Source organism: Symsagittifera roscoffensis, chromosome 3 (assembly GCF_963678635.1).
Source record: "Symsagittifera roscoffensis chromosome 3, txSymRosc1.1, whole genome shotgun sequence".
NCBI lineage: Eukaryota > Metazoa > Xenacoelomorpha > Acoela > Convolutidae > Symsagittifera > Symsagittifera roscoffensis.
In genome coordinates this window covers 62,380,767-62,393,605 of record NC_087064.1, presented here as the reverse complement: position 1 = coordinate 62,393,605, position 12,839 = coordinate 62,380,767, and the positions used below count along the sequence as shown (strand labels likewise).

General features: G+C 37.2%; 2 protein-coding genes across 5 annotated transcripts in view; both read left to right on the top strand.

Moving 5' to 3' along the window:
- LOC134842842 (zinc finger C2HC domain-containing protein 1A-like) overlaps positions 1-8,464 on the top strand; it is a 216,803-nt gene extending 208,339 nt beyond the window's left edge. For 2 of the 4 annotated variants that reach the window (XM_063859341.1, XM_063859340.1), the window contains exons 4-8: positions 3,479-3,745; positions 4,074-4,161; positions 4,601-4,687; positions 5,466-5,589; positions 7,729-8,464. In XM_063859341.1, the coding sequence (XP_063715411.1) occupies positions 3,479-3,745; positions 4,074-4,161; positions 4,601-4,687; positions 5,466-5,589; positions 7,729-7,915 (753 nt within the window). In that variant the 3' untranslated portion in view covers positions 7,916-8,464. Of the gene's footprint in view, positions 1-3,478; positions 3,746-4,073; positions 4,162-4,600; positions 4,688-5,465; positions 5,590-5,898; positions 6,063-7,728 lie in introns of all 4 variants that reach the window. The other 2 variants (XR_010162560.1, XM_063859342.1) reach the window with 2 other exon arrangements.
- A 1,475-nt stretch (positions 8,465-9,939) lies between these two features.
- Positions 9,940-12,778, top strand: LOC134842328 (synembryn-A-like). Its single transcript, XM_063858612.1, has 3 exons — positions 9,940-11,295; positions 11,561-11,791; positions 12,131-12,778. Exons 1-3 carry the CDS (start codon positions 9,948-9,950, stop codon positions 12,352-12,354), a joined length of 1,803 nt encoding a protein of 600 aa, XP_063714682.1. The 5' UTR covers positions 9,940-9,947; the 3' UTR covers positions 12,355-12,778.
- The last annotated feature ends 61 nt before the right edge of the window (positions 12,779-12,839 follow it).

The following is a 12,839-nucleotide window of genomic DNA, read 5'->3' as shown; positions in this document are numbered from 1 at the left end:
CCCTGAAGCAATTCCGTTCATTTACTCTAGAATGTTTTTTGACATTACCCTTCTTACTGGTTTTCTAGAAATACGCTATAATGCTTTATGTTACCCTGAGTTAGTTGAATCTGACAGCACGATTTTTCTACCTCATAAAGCAGCTGCAGTAAGTTCATCTGCTAAGCTTAAACGGAAGATGAGGCAAAAGCTTCCTTTCTACTACAGTTCTTTGTCTGTAAACCTGATGAACATACTTCATTTTGAAAATAATCATTGTGTTATATTATTTTTCTGAGTCTCGACCTAGATGACAGAAATTTGTTTTCCCCAACTCGTTTGCAATTTTGGATGTAAACATTTTTCCAAAGTTTGTACGCAGTTATTCCAACATGTCATCATATCCTCGCACTTTGTATTGGAGATCATACTAAGCTCGTGCTGTTTCAGACAAATCGAATCTATTCAATCCCTTCTTTGCTTCATTTTTCAAACAGTCTAAATCTCGAGATGTGACGCTGCTTTATGCTTCGTCTTATCTTCTTTGAAAACAATCACCATCTCGTTTGATAAACACAAATTCTTACCCTCTGCGAATGATTTTTCATCTGTTTGTCGTGAATGACAATGTACCTCCCGCGTGTCTCAAGTTTTGTTCAACTCAAATTTGTCCGTTGGCTATTCCTCTTTACACTGATATTTTGAAGCGCTAACTCTGGCCTTACGATTGGAAAACTGTGTATGTTACGCCTCTCCTCAAAGAAAATCATAGCGAAGTTACTTATTATCGTCCAATCATTTTTTTACCGAAGTTATAGCTGGGACTGGAAACCTTTTTGTTCGATCATATTTATTTGGTAATCAAACAGTTTCAAGTTCACAATTTGGTTTTTGTCCAGGCGGTCAACGGTAACTCAGCTGATGTGCATCTGTGATAAATTTTTTGAAGGACATAAAATTAATAGTTGAACTCATGTGTTTTATGCTGACTTCAAGAAAGCTTTTGGTTCAGCACGGCATTAAAGGCTCTTAGTTAAACTAGCGCCATTTGGCTTTGATCTTGATTTTTGGATATAATATAATTTTTTTGACCCAGTCGCTTTCAACGAGTTCTAATAAACGGCGTATTATCCGAAATTGCCGCAGTGATAGATGGCTTACGGTAAGGCAGCATCCTGGGACATTGCGTTCTTCTATTTGCAGATCATCTTATAAGCTGCAGAGTCGATCTCAATTGTTTACAATTTTTCATGTTGACTGTACAGCAGTGGTGTTATAAATACTCGCTGGATATATATCTTGAAAAGTTTTCGTTCTTCAACTACTCATCTATCACAACCCTCCATATCGGTAATTGTTTGGTCGATTGCGTTCAAAGTTATAAAGTCCTTGGTGTAATTAATTTTTGTTCAGACCTAAGTTGGTCAATTTATATTGCCGACAAGTTTTCTTTGTGTTGCAAAGTTGCCTTCTTGCTTGAAAAAAATGTGTCTAAAATGTCTCCAGATCCGTTTAAGTTAGTGTATAAGAATTATATTCTTCCCATTCTAACTTATGCTTCTCAAATTTGATTTCCGAACAAAACTGGTCTCATCGAGCTATAGTTTTTCAATCTGGATTCGCTTATTGGTTTCGGATGACTGGTAATTATACCTGGTGCCTTCTAAGCTTCTCCAGTTTGTTTTAAATTCGAAATTATTGATTTATTTCCATGGACTCTTCCACGGAAATTCGATGTAAATATCTTCGATACGTTGCTTTTCCAGATTTTTTTCCTCCCTCCGGAGCCCTGTCAGCTGCTTTTTCAATTTCAAGAAACGGAAGTTTTACATGACCAAAGGTTTTCGATTTTGATTGGGTTGTCAGATTGGTCAACCCCAAAATTGATGCTCGATGATGACTTTTAATCAGAGTGTATCTGAACTTTAAGCTGCAGTTTGTTTTCGCTATTTGTTTTTAGTACACCTAATATTTTCTTCTCGTTCTGTTAAGTGTGTTTTTCATTTGCAGTTCAATGTAATATGGGTTAATGTAACAAGAGTATTTTGTTTTTATACCGATAGCGAAGAAAATGAAATAGACGACAGTTTTTTTGCCAGCTTTTTTTTGTCACCTTTTTTGTCTTAATTTGTGTGGACTTCAAATAAATGGCACATCGGTTTTTCTGCTTACAAAAAATCCCACGTTTGGATGTTGTATGACCCTTTATCCCGGTTTTGTCTGCATACTCACCACTCGGAATTTTTTTTATGCTAGTTCAATGTTACCTGTTGTGTTCAGCTATAGGTTTTCGTCAAAATGAGTAATATTTTTAGACAAACAGATGAAGTTTTCGGGTGTTGTTGTTCTTTCGTTTTTTTTTCTGTATCGCAAGTGGCGCGAAGCTTACAGTACTCTTATACTTCGGAACGTGCAGACATCAAACTGTGCGCCCATCCAATGCACAGTTTGGCCCCGAAATGGGTACTATTAAACATGAAAATTATCTTATACGAACCAATGGATCTATTAATGAAAAATTTTTCGTTTCTATCAAAAACTTTCAGTTCAAATTTAAGATTTTAACGATTCAAGTTAGATTAAACGTTTTCAGGTTCATGCTCAATTGTCCTGTTTCTACCCTTGCGATAAGCAAGGTTATTACAATCGGATACTAGACTTTTTCCCGTAATCAACTTTGTCCACAGGATGACTGAATAAAGAAATCTATTCTCTATTTCTATTCAAGATGCACGTCTGTTAGCTGTAATTTAAATGCTGGCTTTAACGACTAAAGTGATAATTGTTTTACAGCTGAACAAGATTTTTAGATGTAAGTTGATTTTGTGTCGGCTTTGTTGATTTCGACCCAAATTTTGTCGGCTTACTTGCCGGGTAATTAATTCTGGAAATTTTTGGTAAGTTTTTGGATACTTTTTTTTCCGTTTTCATGAGGCTAATTATATTTCATGATTTTCTGGTTTTAGTAGGCGCCAAATTTTTCTCTTAGAAATAAAACTGTTTTGCATTTTTCTTCCAGAAATTTTTTTTGAAAGTTTTCCATTTTCTTTCGGGCGCATGGTTTCTATTTTTTTTTGTTCCTAAAGTGCGTGAAGCTAGTTTTAGTTTTAATTTATTTCCAGATTTTGTTTGCAAGTTTGACTTGACTTTCTCGTCTACAAAGTAATGTGGCGGCAAGTTCTGCGCGAGATTTAGGCGTGTGGCTCTCTCATTTTTTCCATTTTTGGCGTTTTATGTTTGCCATTTTTAACTATTCTATGTTGACTAATGAATAGTTCAGCTGGTAATTGGCGTCATCTGTTGTCTCATTTGATGGGGCAACAAGAAGCCTGAGTGATTTGTATCTTATTTTAATGAAGTCTTTACAGATTTTGCCACGGACGGTACAACATATTTATCAGCTGCTTCTTTTATTTTTTCCTAAATCTTGTCGACAACCGCCTCTGCGGTAAGTTTTTTGTGTACTGTGAAAGAAATTGAGTAAAATATGTCTGTTTAGAAAGAACCAGCTAGATATCAGAAGGCTCACGAAGCCACAAGGAATAATTGGAAGTACAAACATGAGCAGTTGGTGGACGGAATGCGAGCAGCTAGAGGTGCCCCTCCCATGAAGTCCAGTGGAGGCTCCGCCCCTCCTCCCACCATGAATCCTGGAATGGAGGCTTGTAGATACTGTGCAAGGACTTTCAACAGGGAGAGAGTTGAGAAGCATGAGCAGATTTGTGGTGAACAAACAAAACGTGCCCAGAAAGACATTGGAAATAAGGTTAAAATCAATGCCTCAGTAGTTGTAAAAAGCTAGAAATTCTTTTTTTTTCGATTCATAATTTGAAAATAGTCACAATATAGCACATTACTTTATCTGGAACAAGACTCAGAGATAGCAACGCACGGGATTTTGGTCCAATTTTGTCTTCCCTCTTGTCTTGGGATAGATTTTGCATCATAAGCGCTAAAATTCATTGCCGGAAGTCCATAAAAATGAGTTTTTATAGAAGTTTTTGCAACTAAATATAGTCGTCTGATGAAAAGTGAAGACTTATTTGCGGGTAATTGTCAACAGCTTCATTATGCTATTTGTTTTACTGTTTTAGACTCGAGGTGGAATGGCAGCACGCGGTGGTCCGTCACGAGGAGCTGCGATGACTGCCAGTCGGAACCCACCACCGGGTTCATCAGGAGGTGAGACATTATACCCACGCATATTGGAAAAATTGTTTTTTTTACCTCAATTGGAATCAATTTTCACGTGTTTGTGGTGAAATGGTGAATTGTGTGTGATATTTGTCCACTCTTCAATTGAGGCTGTGTATTTTACAGCTTATGGCTCTAAGCGTCATTCGGGCCCTAAGACATCATACAACCCAGCATCACAAAGTCAAACTCCAATTACCCGTTGGTCAAGATCTTTGACACTGTCTCTCTTCTCTCATGTACTTTACTTTTGCTTAGATAATAATTCAGGGATCTCTTAAACTCTGCCAAAATTGGTAAAAGTTTAACCGTTGAATGCTATCTTTCAACGGTAGAGAGGTCCTATATCAGTATGGGAATGATTGTCACGCAGCCTTTCGATGGAATTATAAAACTGAATGTTTAGAATGGATGATTTGATTTTTAGCTACATCTAGGGACATAGGAGCACTTAGCAGCTCCATGAAACCTTCACCAAGCGCATCAGCAAGCTTGCGCGGAGGCAGCACAAAAGGTTTAAAAAGTTAAATTACTGAAATTTTATACTAACCATATCTGTTTGAAACTGATTTTATAAGCTGTGGAGTGTGGAAGTTTCTAACTGTTAATCCGTCTTGTGAGGTTGTTTCATTGTGAAGTGGAAAGACATGAAAACCTATAAATATGAACATGGTTTTGCACAAGAGAATGGTACCAATCTGAGTACATACCAGATCCAGAAAAGTTTGCTGTTTTTGTAGCGTGTTTTACAGCAAAAATTCGTCAAAGTTGCCCTTGCTCATTTTTCTATTAAAGAAGCTCTTTTATTGTTGGATTTCAAATTCATTTTGTAAGTGAAGAACTCATGCCGCATGAATTTAAGTTAAAATATCGATTGAGTGTAGTAACACATGCGCAGCGTAATGTAATACGACGATTGTTTTCTCTAATTGGGCTAATTTTATGAAAAACGATCAAGTGAAGAATCTACCTTCGCTTTGGTCAACGAGAAATATCTTGTAGAAGATTTTTTAATGCTAAGAGTTATTGCGTGACATTGACATATTTACGTGATAAAAAGTCCATCATCTGTTTGGGTTTCCTTGAGTTCTTTGACCCTATTTCAACTGTCTATGGGCTATATTGAAAAAGTGACAATCACAAAGTATCCTCGAAATTGAAAGAGCTTTGATGTGATGTATATTGGTTTTATGAAGCGGTTTCTTTGAGTCTGTTAAATTTTTTCTAACTCTCAGTTGGTGGTTTTAATTTTCCGAAAAACAAGGAAGTAGACAAATTATATCTGGTTTCAGCGGGTAGTCCTGTAGGTAGTAGACCGGCTCAAGGAGGCGGCAGAGCAGCACCTAGTGGATCCAGGGGCCAAGAGAGGCCAGGAATGGCACAGCAAAGAGGGGGCGGAAGCTCAACTCAGAACACGTAAGTTGCGCTCTGAAGTTTTCTCGTGTTTTCATTCGCTGATAACGTGTCGAGCTCTTACAGTTGATAATTTTTTTTTTTCAAATTATATTTGGAACAGTACCAATTTTTTAAACCATACTTTGCTTTTTGCCTACATGTTCGTCTTTTTATGCATACAAGGAAAACCTGCGTCCTTACTTAGTTACCACCTAATTAACACCTAACTAGTGAACTGGCCACAGTCAATCGAATAACATCATTTGTCATCAGTCGTCTTGTTGCGAATCAAGACATCTAATCGATAGAGTTTCGTTTGATTGACTGCAGCAGTGCGAAGCCAAAAGCGACCATCGCTACTCGAGGAAACCCAGGACGACGATGATTTTCAACTGGTCGAATAAATCCTCAGATGTCATAATTACTACCGATTTATATTTGTATACGATTACACGACCGATATAGAAGAGCTTCTGAAATCGGCTGACTGAAAAGTATTAACATAGCTATCAAAACAGATGAAACGTGATTGTTTTTAGATTAGAAGTTATTCTTTTTCAGAAAATAAGTAGTAGTTTTTAGATTATCAGAATGACAAAATGGTGAATTTAAAAGACAGCTGCTGTTATTTGGTTAAGATTGGAATTTTTATCCGGTTATTGCGCTTTCAGTACGATACAGTGACTGTATGCTGTTTATGAGTCAAAGGAAACATCAGCAAAATAATTCACCTACGCTTGAATAATTTTGGCATCACTTAGCTTTTTAATTTGGAGCTCAATATTTTGTAACCATGCGATGCTATTTTTTGCTGAGTTTTTCTTTTGTGAAACGAATTTTTCCAGAGAATATAGTTGATTTTATTTGCATTGGTAATGGGTTTAGCTTACAGTTGCTACAAATGTTAATGTGTTTCGGCGGACCGTTTTTGTTTTTGGAGATTATCAGTTTTCGGCAGAAAAACAGACCTGTAAATGACTGACAACGAGACAGTGTGGAAAAAACTGTTATGGCCTTTAGGGAGTTATTTTATTTGTTGTTTTCATGATAGTTTAGGCAGAAAAGTTAATATGTTGCACTAGTATATAATTTAGATATTTTTCTGGTATAGATGTCGGCATGCATACCGGTACTAATTTTAAGTTTTTACCTACAGCCATTAAGGTGAACTTGTAAATGACTGACTAGATATGACGAGTTCTATGAGAGTGTGAGTGGGGGAGGCGAAGGGAAGGGGGGCAAGGGGAGGCGGAGACGCCAGAGCAACAATCGGGGTGATAGGGGGGATACTTTTGAGGAAGATGACGTCATTAACACTACTAGCCCCCAAGTCAATAACAGGGCTCCTCCTATACGACAGAGACAGAGGAGACCGCCCGTCTCCCAGTCCCCGCCCCCTCCCCCCAGCGCACCTTCATCCTGTGTGAGCTCACCCGCACAACCTATGTGTTGCGGGTTCTCCTCTGCCCCTCACAAGCATAAGTACACATAAAGTTGCCCCATCGCCTAATTTTGTGCTCTGTGCATAGTTCTCCGTCTTTCCTCTCTCCTCTGTTCTGTTGAATCAGTTGACATTACATTAGAAGTATTTAAAAACAGCATCAATGTTCTCAGGAAAATGAAAACACAGTTACGAAGATTTAAAAGTAATTTTAGGTAAATCTTAGAAGATGATTCGTAGTGTTCTGTAAAATACTTGATAAAATCGGCTAATTGATAGATTTGTCTAGTAGTTCAGAAAAGGTCAAAGCGAAGTTGAAATGTTCGAACGCAAATTAGACGTTTTGTCCGATGAGACATTGTTTTGTCCGAAAATGACATTTCGCTCTATTTCGATGATTTGCCATCGGGTCGCCTCTGTGTTCAAAATTGTAACTGAAAATCCACTGGTAGACCAACATGCCGAAGGGCCAGCAAACCGAAAAAAGTATAACCATTCCAACAAGCCGAAATTAATTTTGTTATGCAACATAACAATAGATTGTCATTGTTGTTATGCAATTGTTACGTAGTTCTGATGTAATTTACGTTATTCTGATGCAATTTCGGCTTCAAGATTTGGCGGTTTGTTGATTATCCGCTGAAAATCCGCTTTATGAATAGCTATTGCATGAAGCAGGAAACTTATTGTACCTTCTCATTTGTACATACAATGTTTAGAACCAATGGCCGCAGCCAATACGCAAATGTACCCAGTAGTGGCGGCGCCTCTAGACAAGCACCACCTGCTGCCGGAGGAGGATCGGGAGGAGGAGGAGGACCTAAATTTTGCGGCAGCTGTGGCACAAAATTTTCGGGGACCACTGCCAAATTCTGCTACGAGTGCGGCGCGCAAAGAGGCCGCTGAGGCATTTGTCATTTTTTGTTTCAATTTCAATCGTAGCTTTGTTGCATTTAAATGCCACAATTTTTTTTCGCGTTCGAAGTATATTTCGATTTTGTGCCAATATCAGTGAATCGTATTTAAGAACATATTTTAAATGCCTTTACTTTACTCTCTTTCCTGCCATGGTGCTACAGCTAACAAAAGGAACGAGTAGCCGCGTTTTGAACATCATATCCAAAAAAAATTTCAAATTTGGTCCAGCAATGTAAATCCTCCGAGCTTTCTGAAGATTTCCATTGCAGTAAAAAATCAAATGCATTTTTGTTAAAATCAGCTCAGAGGAATTTTTTAAATCATAGTTTCCTGCGCCCACCTTAATTCTTTTTTTTGCGCCATTTCCTGAATCAAAGGCTGTATATTGTGACGTTTGTCTTAACTGTACTGTGTATATTCGACATTTCATGCTTATTTTGTAGTTGTTGCAAATAATTGTAAATTGTAAATATAACATTTTGACGTAATTTTGAATCACTATGTAGAAATTGCTTCGAATTTAAATTAAAATGAAAATTTTTCTTTCGAAAAACAACCATTACTGCTTAAGGTAACTGTACGGGAATCAGGGTTATAGTTTTTAAACGGATATTTGAATTCAATTGTGTACGGATAGTTTGGAAATTTTTTATTCGGTCTTGTATTTCTCTCAAACTGTTTTAGCAAACGCTTGTTATATTTTATTTAGTTTTTTTTCTACCGATATCTTACGTTTTTATTTTTAAATTATTTTTTCAGAGTAGGCGCATAAATTTCTGCGCTAAATTACATTCAATGCTGAAGATACTATTGCAGGCTATTGTTGTTAAGATTTTGAAGAAAGTTTGGAATATTAATGCTTGGAGTTTTTATTCAATCAATTTTCGACTTTTAAGTCAGCGTTTTCGACGCAAATGTTGTTTACCATCTGCAAGATATTGTTGTCCGGAGCTCAAATGTAAAAAAATTAGCTATTGTCATTTTTTTGTGAAGTGATTGGGGTTTGAAAATTGCTAGTTTGGCCGATTTGGGATAATTATTGCGCGTTACATTGAGTTTTCATAACATTCGTTACTGGCAGAATAAATCAATCCAAATAAAATTGAGGCAAGTCATTTTGTCATCTTTTTAGGATATGAGGCGCTTAATACACCCCCTTATTACTTTACATAGCATGTGGAGAGATAAACGAAGAACTACCCTACCAAATCTGAGTTAAAGTGTTCAATCGAAAGAATAGGTGCTAGGAAACTTTTCTGCATAGCGATTATTGTCCTAATGTGTACATAAAAGTAATACTGAATTTAGAAAAATTACATGTTTCGAAATGTTGACTGTTTTCTGGAAGTTTTGGCTTTTCTAGAAAACTACATTTCCCAATCTAAGATTAAGGGTTCAATTGAAAAAAACAAGCCGTAAGGGCATCCCCTGCATAAGCAACTTTTTATAATTTTGACAAGAAATCGACAGTGGTTTTGAAAAGTATTTGACCTTTTGACCCATTTTTGAAAACAAAAACGACCGTGCCACTGCTGAAAGACAAAAAGCTAATCAAACTGAGAGGTAGTATTACCTGAAAACGCGTGTTCTCTGTACTTTTGATAGGAATCAGCTATGGATTTCGTAAACGTCCATTTTTTGACATTTTGACAATTACGCATTACTTTAAAAAGTGAACGAGTTCTAATTTCGAAAGTGGATTTTAGCTAGATTGAAGCACAGTTATGGAGAATTAGGACTTGTAATTTGTTCCTAGTGCATCTTGTCAATTAACAATAGATTATACATGTCAAATGAAGCTCAGAAAAAAGCGTTGAATGGGCTGCGATAGATTGACTTATATCAGCAATGAATAATTTGCATGCTGTTTTTACCCTTGTTTTTGTGTCATTTTGTGTGAGCTAGAAAATGATGAGGCTGATGATGAAAGTAGATGAAGTAATAAGCATAAAAGGAATTCACTAACGGTTGCAATGGTGAAATTATTAGATGCGAATTTTTGCTGAAGTTTTAGATAAATATGGAAGCCGATTTTACATCTGTGCTCGGATCTTTAAACTCCGAACAGTCAACTGAAGAAAAAACAAAAGCACTGGATACGTTTTTCAGCGAATTTAAGTCAACAACGAACTTATCCAAAGTGCCGACTGACATCTTAGTTTCGTTAGCACAGAGCATAGCAAAGGTTTTAAAGCGACCAGAAGCGTGCGATAGGTTGACTGAGTCAGCTCTGGATGTTTTGCTAGTCCTTACCCGTGATCGCAGATGTCAAACGGCTATTATGGATGCTAATTTGTACTATTTGCTCCATTTTGCAGATATTAAAGTGCGAGAAGGGGCCTCACAGACTAGAGATACAATCAGTCTAAGAGCAGTAAAATGTCTGTGCAATTTAGTGTTTCAAAGCCAAGCTACAAGAGAAGCGGTCGAAATGTTAAAAAGCCTCGAATTTGAATCTAATTACGCCTCGCTTATATCAAGAAAGTACTGTGCAATCGAAAAAGTGTCTAAATGTAATATGGACTTGACTCATTTCGAGTTTTCGCTTATGTTTATATATTCGGCAATAGCGTCCGATTCGCGAAACGTTTTTATGCTGCATCCGAAGATCTCGGGCTCTTTTTCATGTGTTGTGTCTTTTCTAGTCGAGAACATTGAGAACAGCAGCGATTCTTGGAATTGGGAGACTCCCCCAAAATCAGTTCTGGGAAATGTGCTCAAGGCAATTTATAACTTGATTGCAAACTTAGATCACGAAACAGAATCAGAAGATATTCACGATTTTTTGGTTAGTTTGTCAAAAAGTTGCGATCGAATTCTCATGGCTACTAATATGGTCAATCCTAAGTGCATGACAGATGAAGATCTACTAACTCATATTTACAGTATAATGGGCGTTATGCCGAAATATGCTTTGCAAGCGTGCTTTGTTGATGATAGTCATCAAATCGAAACTAACAATGACGCAAACTTGACTGAATCTTTGAAAGAAGCTGATTTAGCCGAAAATGACTCGGCAGGAAAAGAAACCGGAGCAATTAACCAGGAAAAATTAACTGGAATTGTATCTGAAAAGAAGACCGATAGTTTAGAAAATTCAAGTAGCGCGAAACTTTCAAAATGGGATGAAAATCGGTCAATCGGTGACGTAGTTTCTACGTTCTACAGTGCAATAAAAGTAGCAGTTTCAGTCACTGAAAATGTGACTTTGAAAATGGCCATTTTTCTGGCTCTTGGCAATGTGTGCAGGAGCTGCAGATGTATCCGGAAGCCTCTTAGACACATGATTCTGCCTCCGAGGAAAGATGTTCACGTGATGCCGCAAGAGGGCGGAGAGTTGAAGGGGGAGTTAATCAGACTGATGACAGGTTTGGCTGATATTGTTATAGTGTGGGAGATAGAAAATATTATTATCGCCAACTGCTTTCAAAATGGACTGTAATGAATCAATCATCGTGTGATTTTGTTGGTTTTAAGATTTTCAACAGAATTTCTCACGTTTTTACTCTAGCAAACGTTCGTGGGAAAAATAAATATTACGGAAATGTCGAAATGCTTTGTTTTAAATCTTCCATGTATAAAATTGGTTCAATGTTTGAAGTGGTAAAATTTAACCATGTCTTTTTGATCTAGGGGTAAACAGAGAAGTAGGTGAACTGGTGTCTGAATTCCTATTCGTCCTCTGTAAGGAAAACGTGAACAGACTTCTCAAGTATACTGGGTATGGAAATGCAGCAGGGATGATGTTCACCAGGGGACTGGGACTGAGAAGTGTACCCGCTTCTCAGCCAGATTACTCCGATGATGAGGATACAGATACAGAGGAGTTCAAGCAGTATGAGCATGGATTCAATTACGTCACTGGTGAGTGGCAATTTTTCAAATGAATCTCAATTTTAAGGAAGATTTAGCGTGTTAGTCAACTTTAGCATAAAAATTCTCTATCAAGTACTTAGTTCTTTGACATAGTGGGGTTGCGATTTGTTGATAGAAGCAGTTAATGTAGCGGAGATGTTTATGTAAATGAGGTTTGAGTTAAAATTATTTATAAGCTAGTGAACTTTTGAAACCTTTTAATGGAGCAGTATCTCAGTTCCAAATATTAACATGTTGAGCCGAATTGAGTTCGATTAGATCGCGTAATTAAAAGGCGATTTTTACGTTTGTTTAAGTTCAGTTGATATGTTTTTGGTGCTGATTTAGGGCGATATGAGCCACCCAAGAAGGATCCAATGGAGGGAATGAGCGAAGAGCGGAAGCTGGTCGAGACTGAGAAACTGTTGAACACTCTGTCGAGGATGCAGGGGACAGCGATGGAACCGATGACAATGGGCCCTGATGGGAACCCAGTGCCACTCATGGGTCAACTGCAGAGACAAGTACACGAGAGAGAAGATGATAACCAATCATCAGGAGAAGATGAATGAGATAAACTATCTGAAATGAACTGACCGAAGAGCTACTTGAAGCTAACCAGAAACAGAGTCTGAATATTTTTGAACATTTTCAACATTCGTAATTTCTGGCCTCGAAAAGTCTAATATGCGTTATTTTTTTCTATCAAGTTAACAAAATCAGAACAATAAGTAAAGCCAAGTGCAATAATTTTATTATGATGATATTATATGGCAGAGGAAAATTGAATCAAGTTTCGAAAGTCGACATTGATAGTTTTGGGGGCCAGATAACTTAGAGGCACTGTTTCTTGCCAAAATAGTTTCATTGATCTTGATAGTAATATCCATTCAAATTGCATCAAACCTTAATAAATTCCATTTATAAAAATGTTTCATTGAATAATATTGATAAGTTTTCCCGTTAGATAGTCCAATTTATGTTTCCAATATTTTTTCTTGCTTCTAGTCATGTGCGAAGAATGTTTTGAGCCGATATAGCGAATTTTGTATTGGAT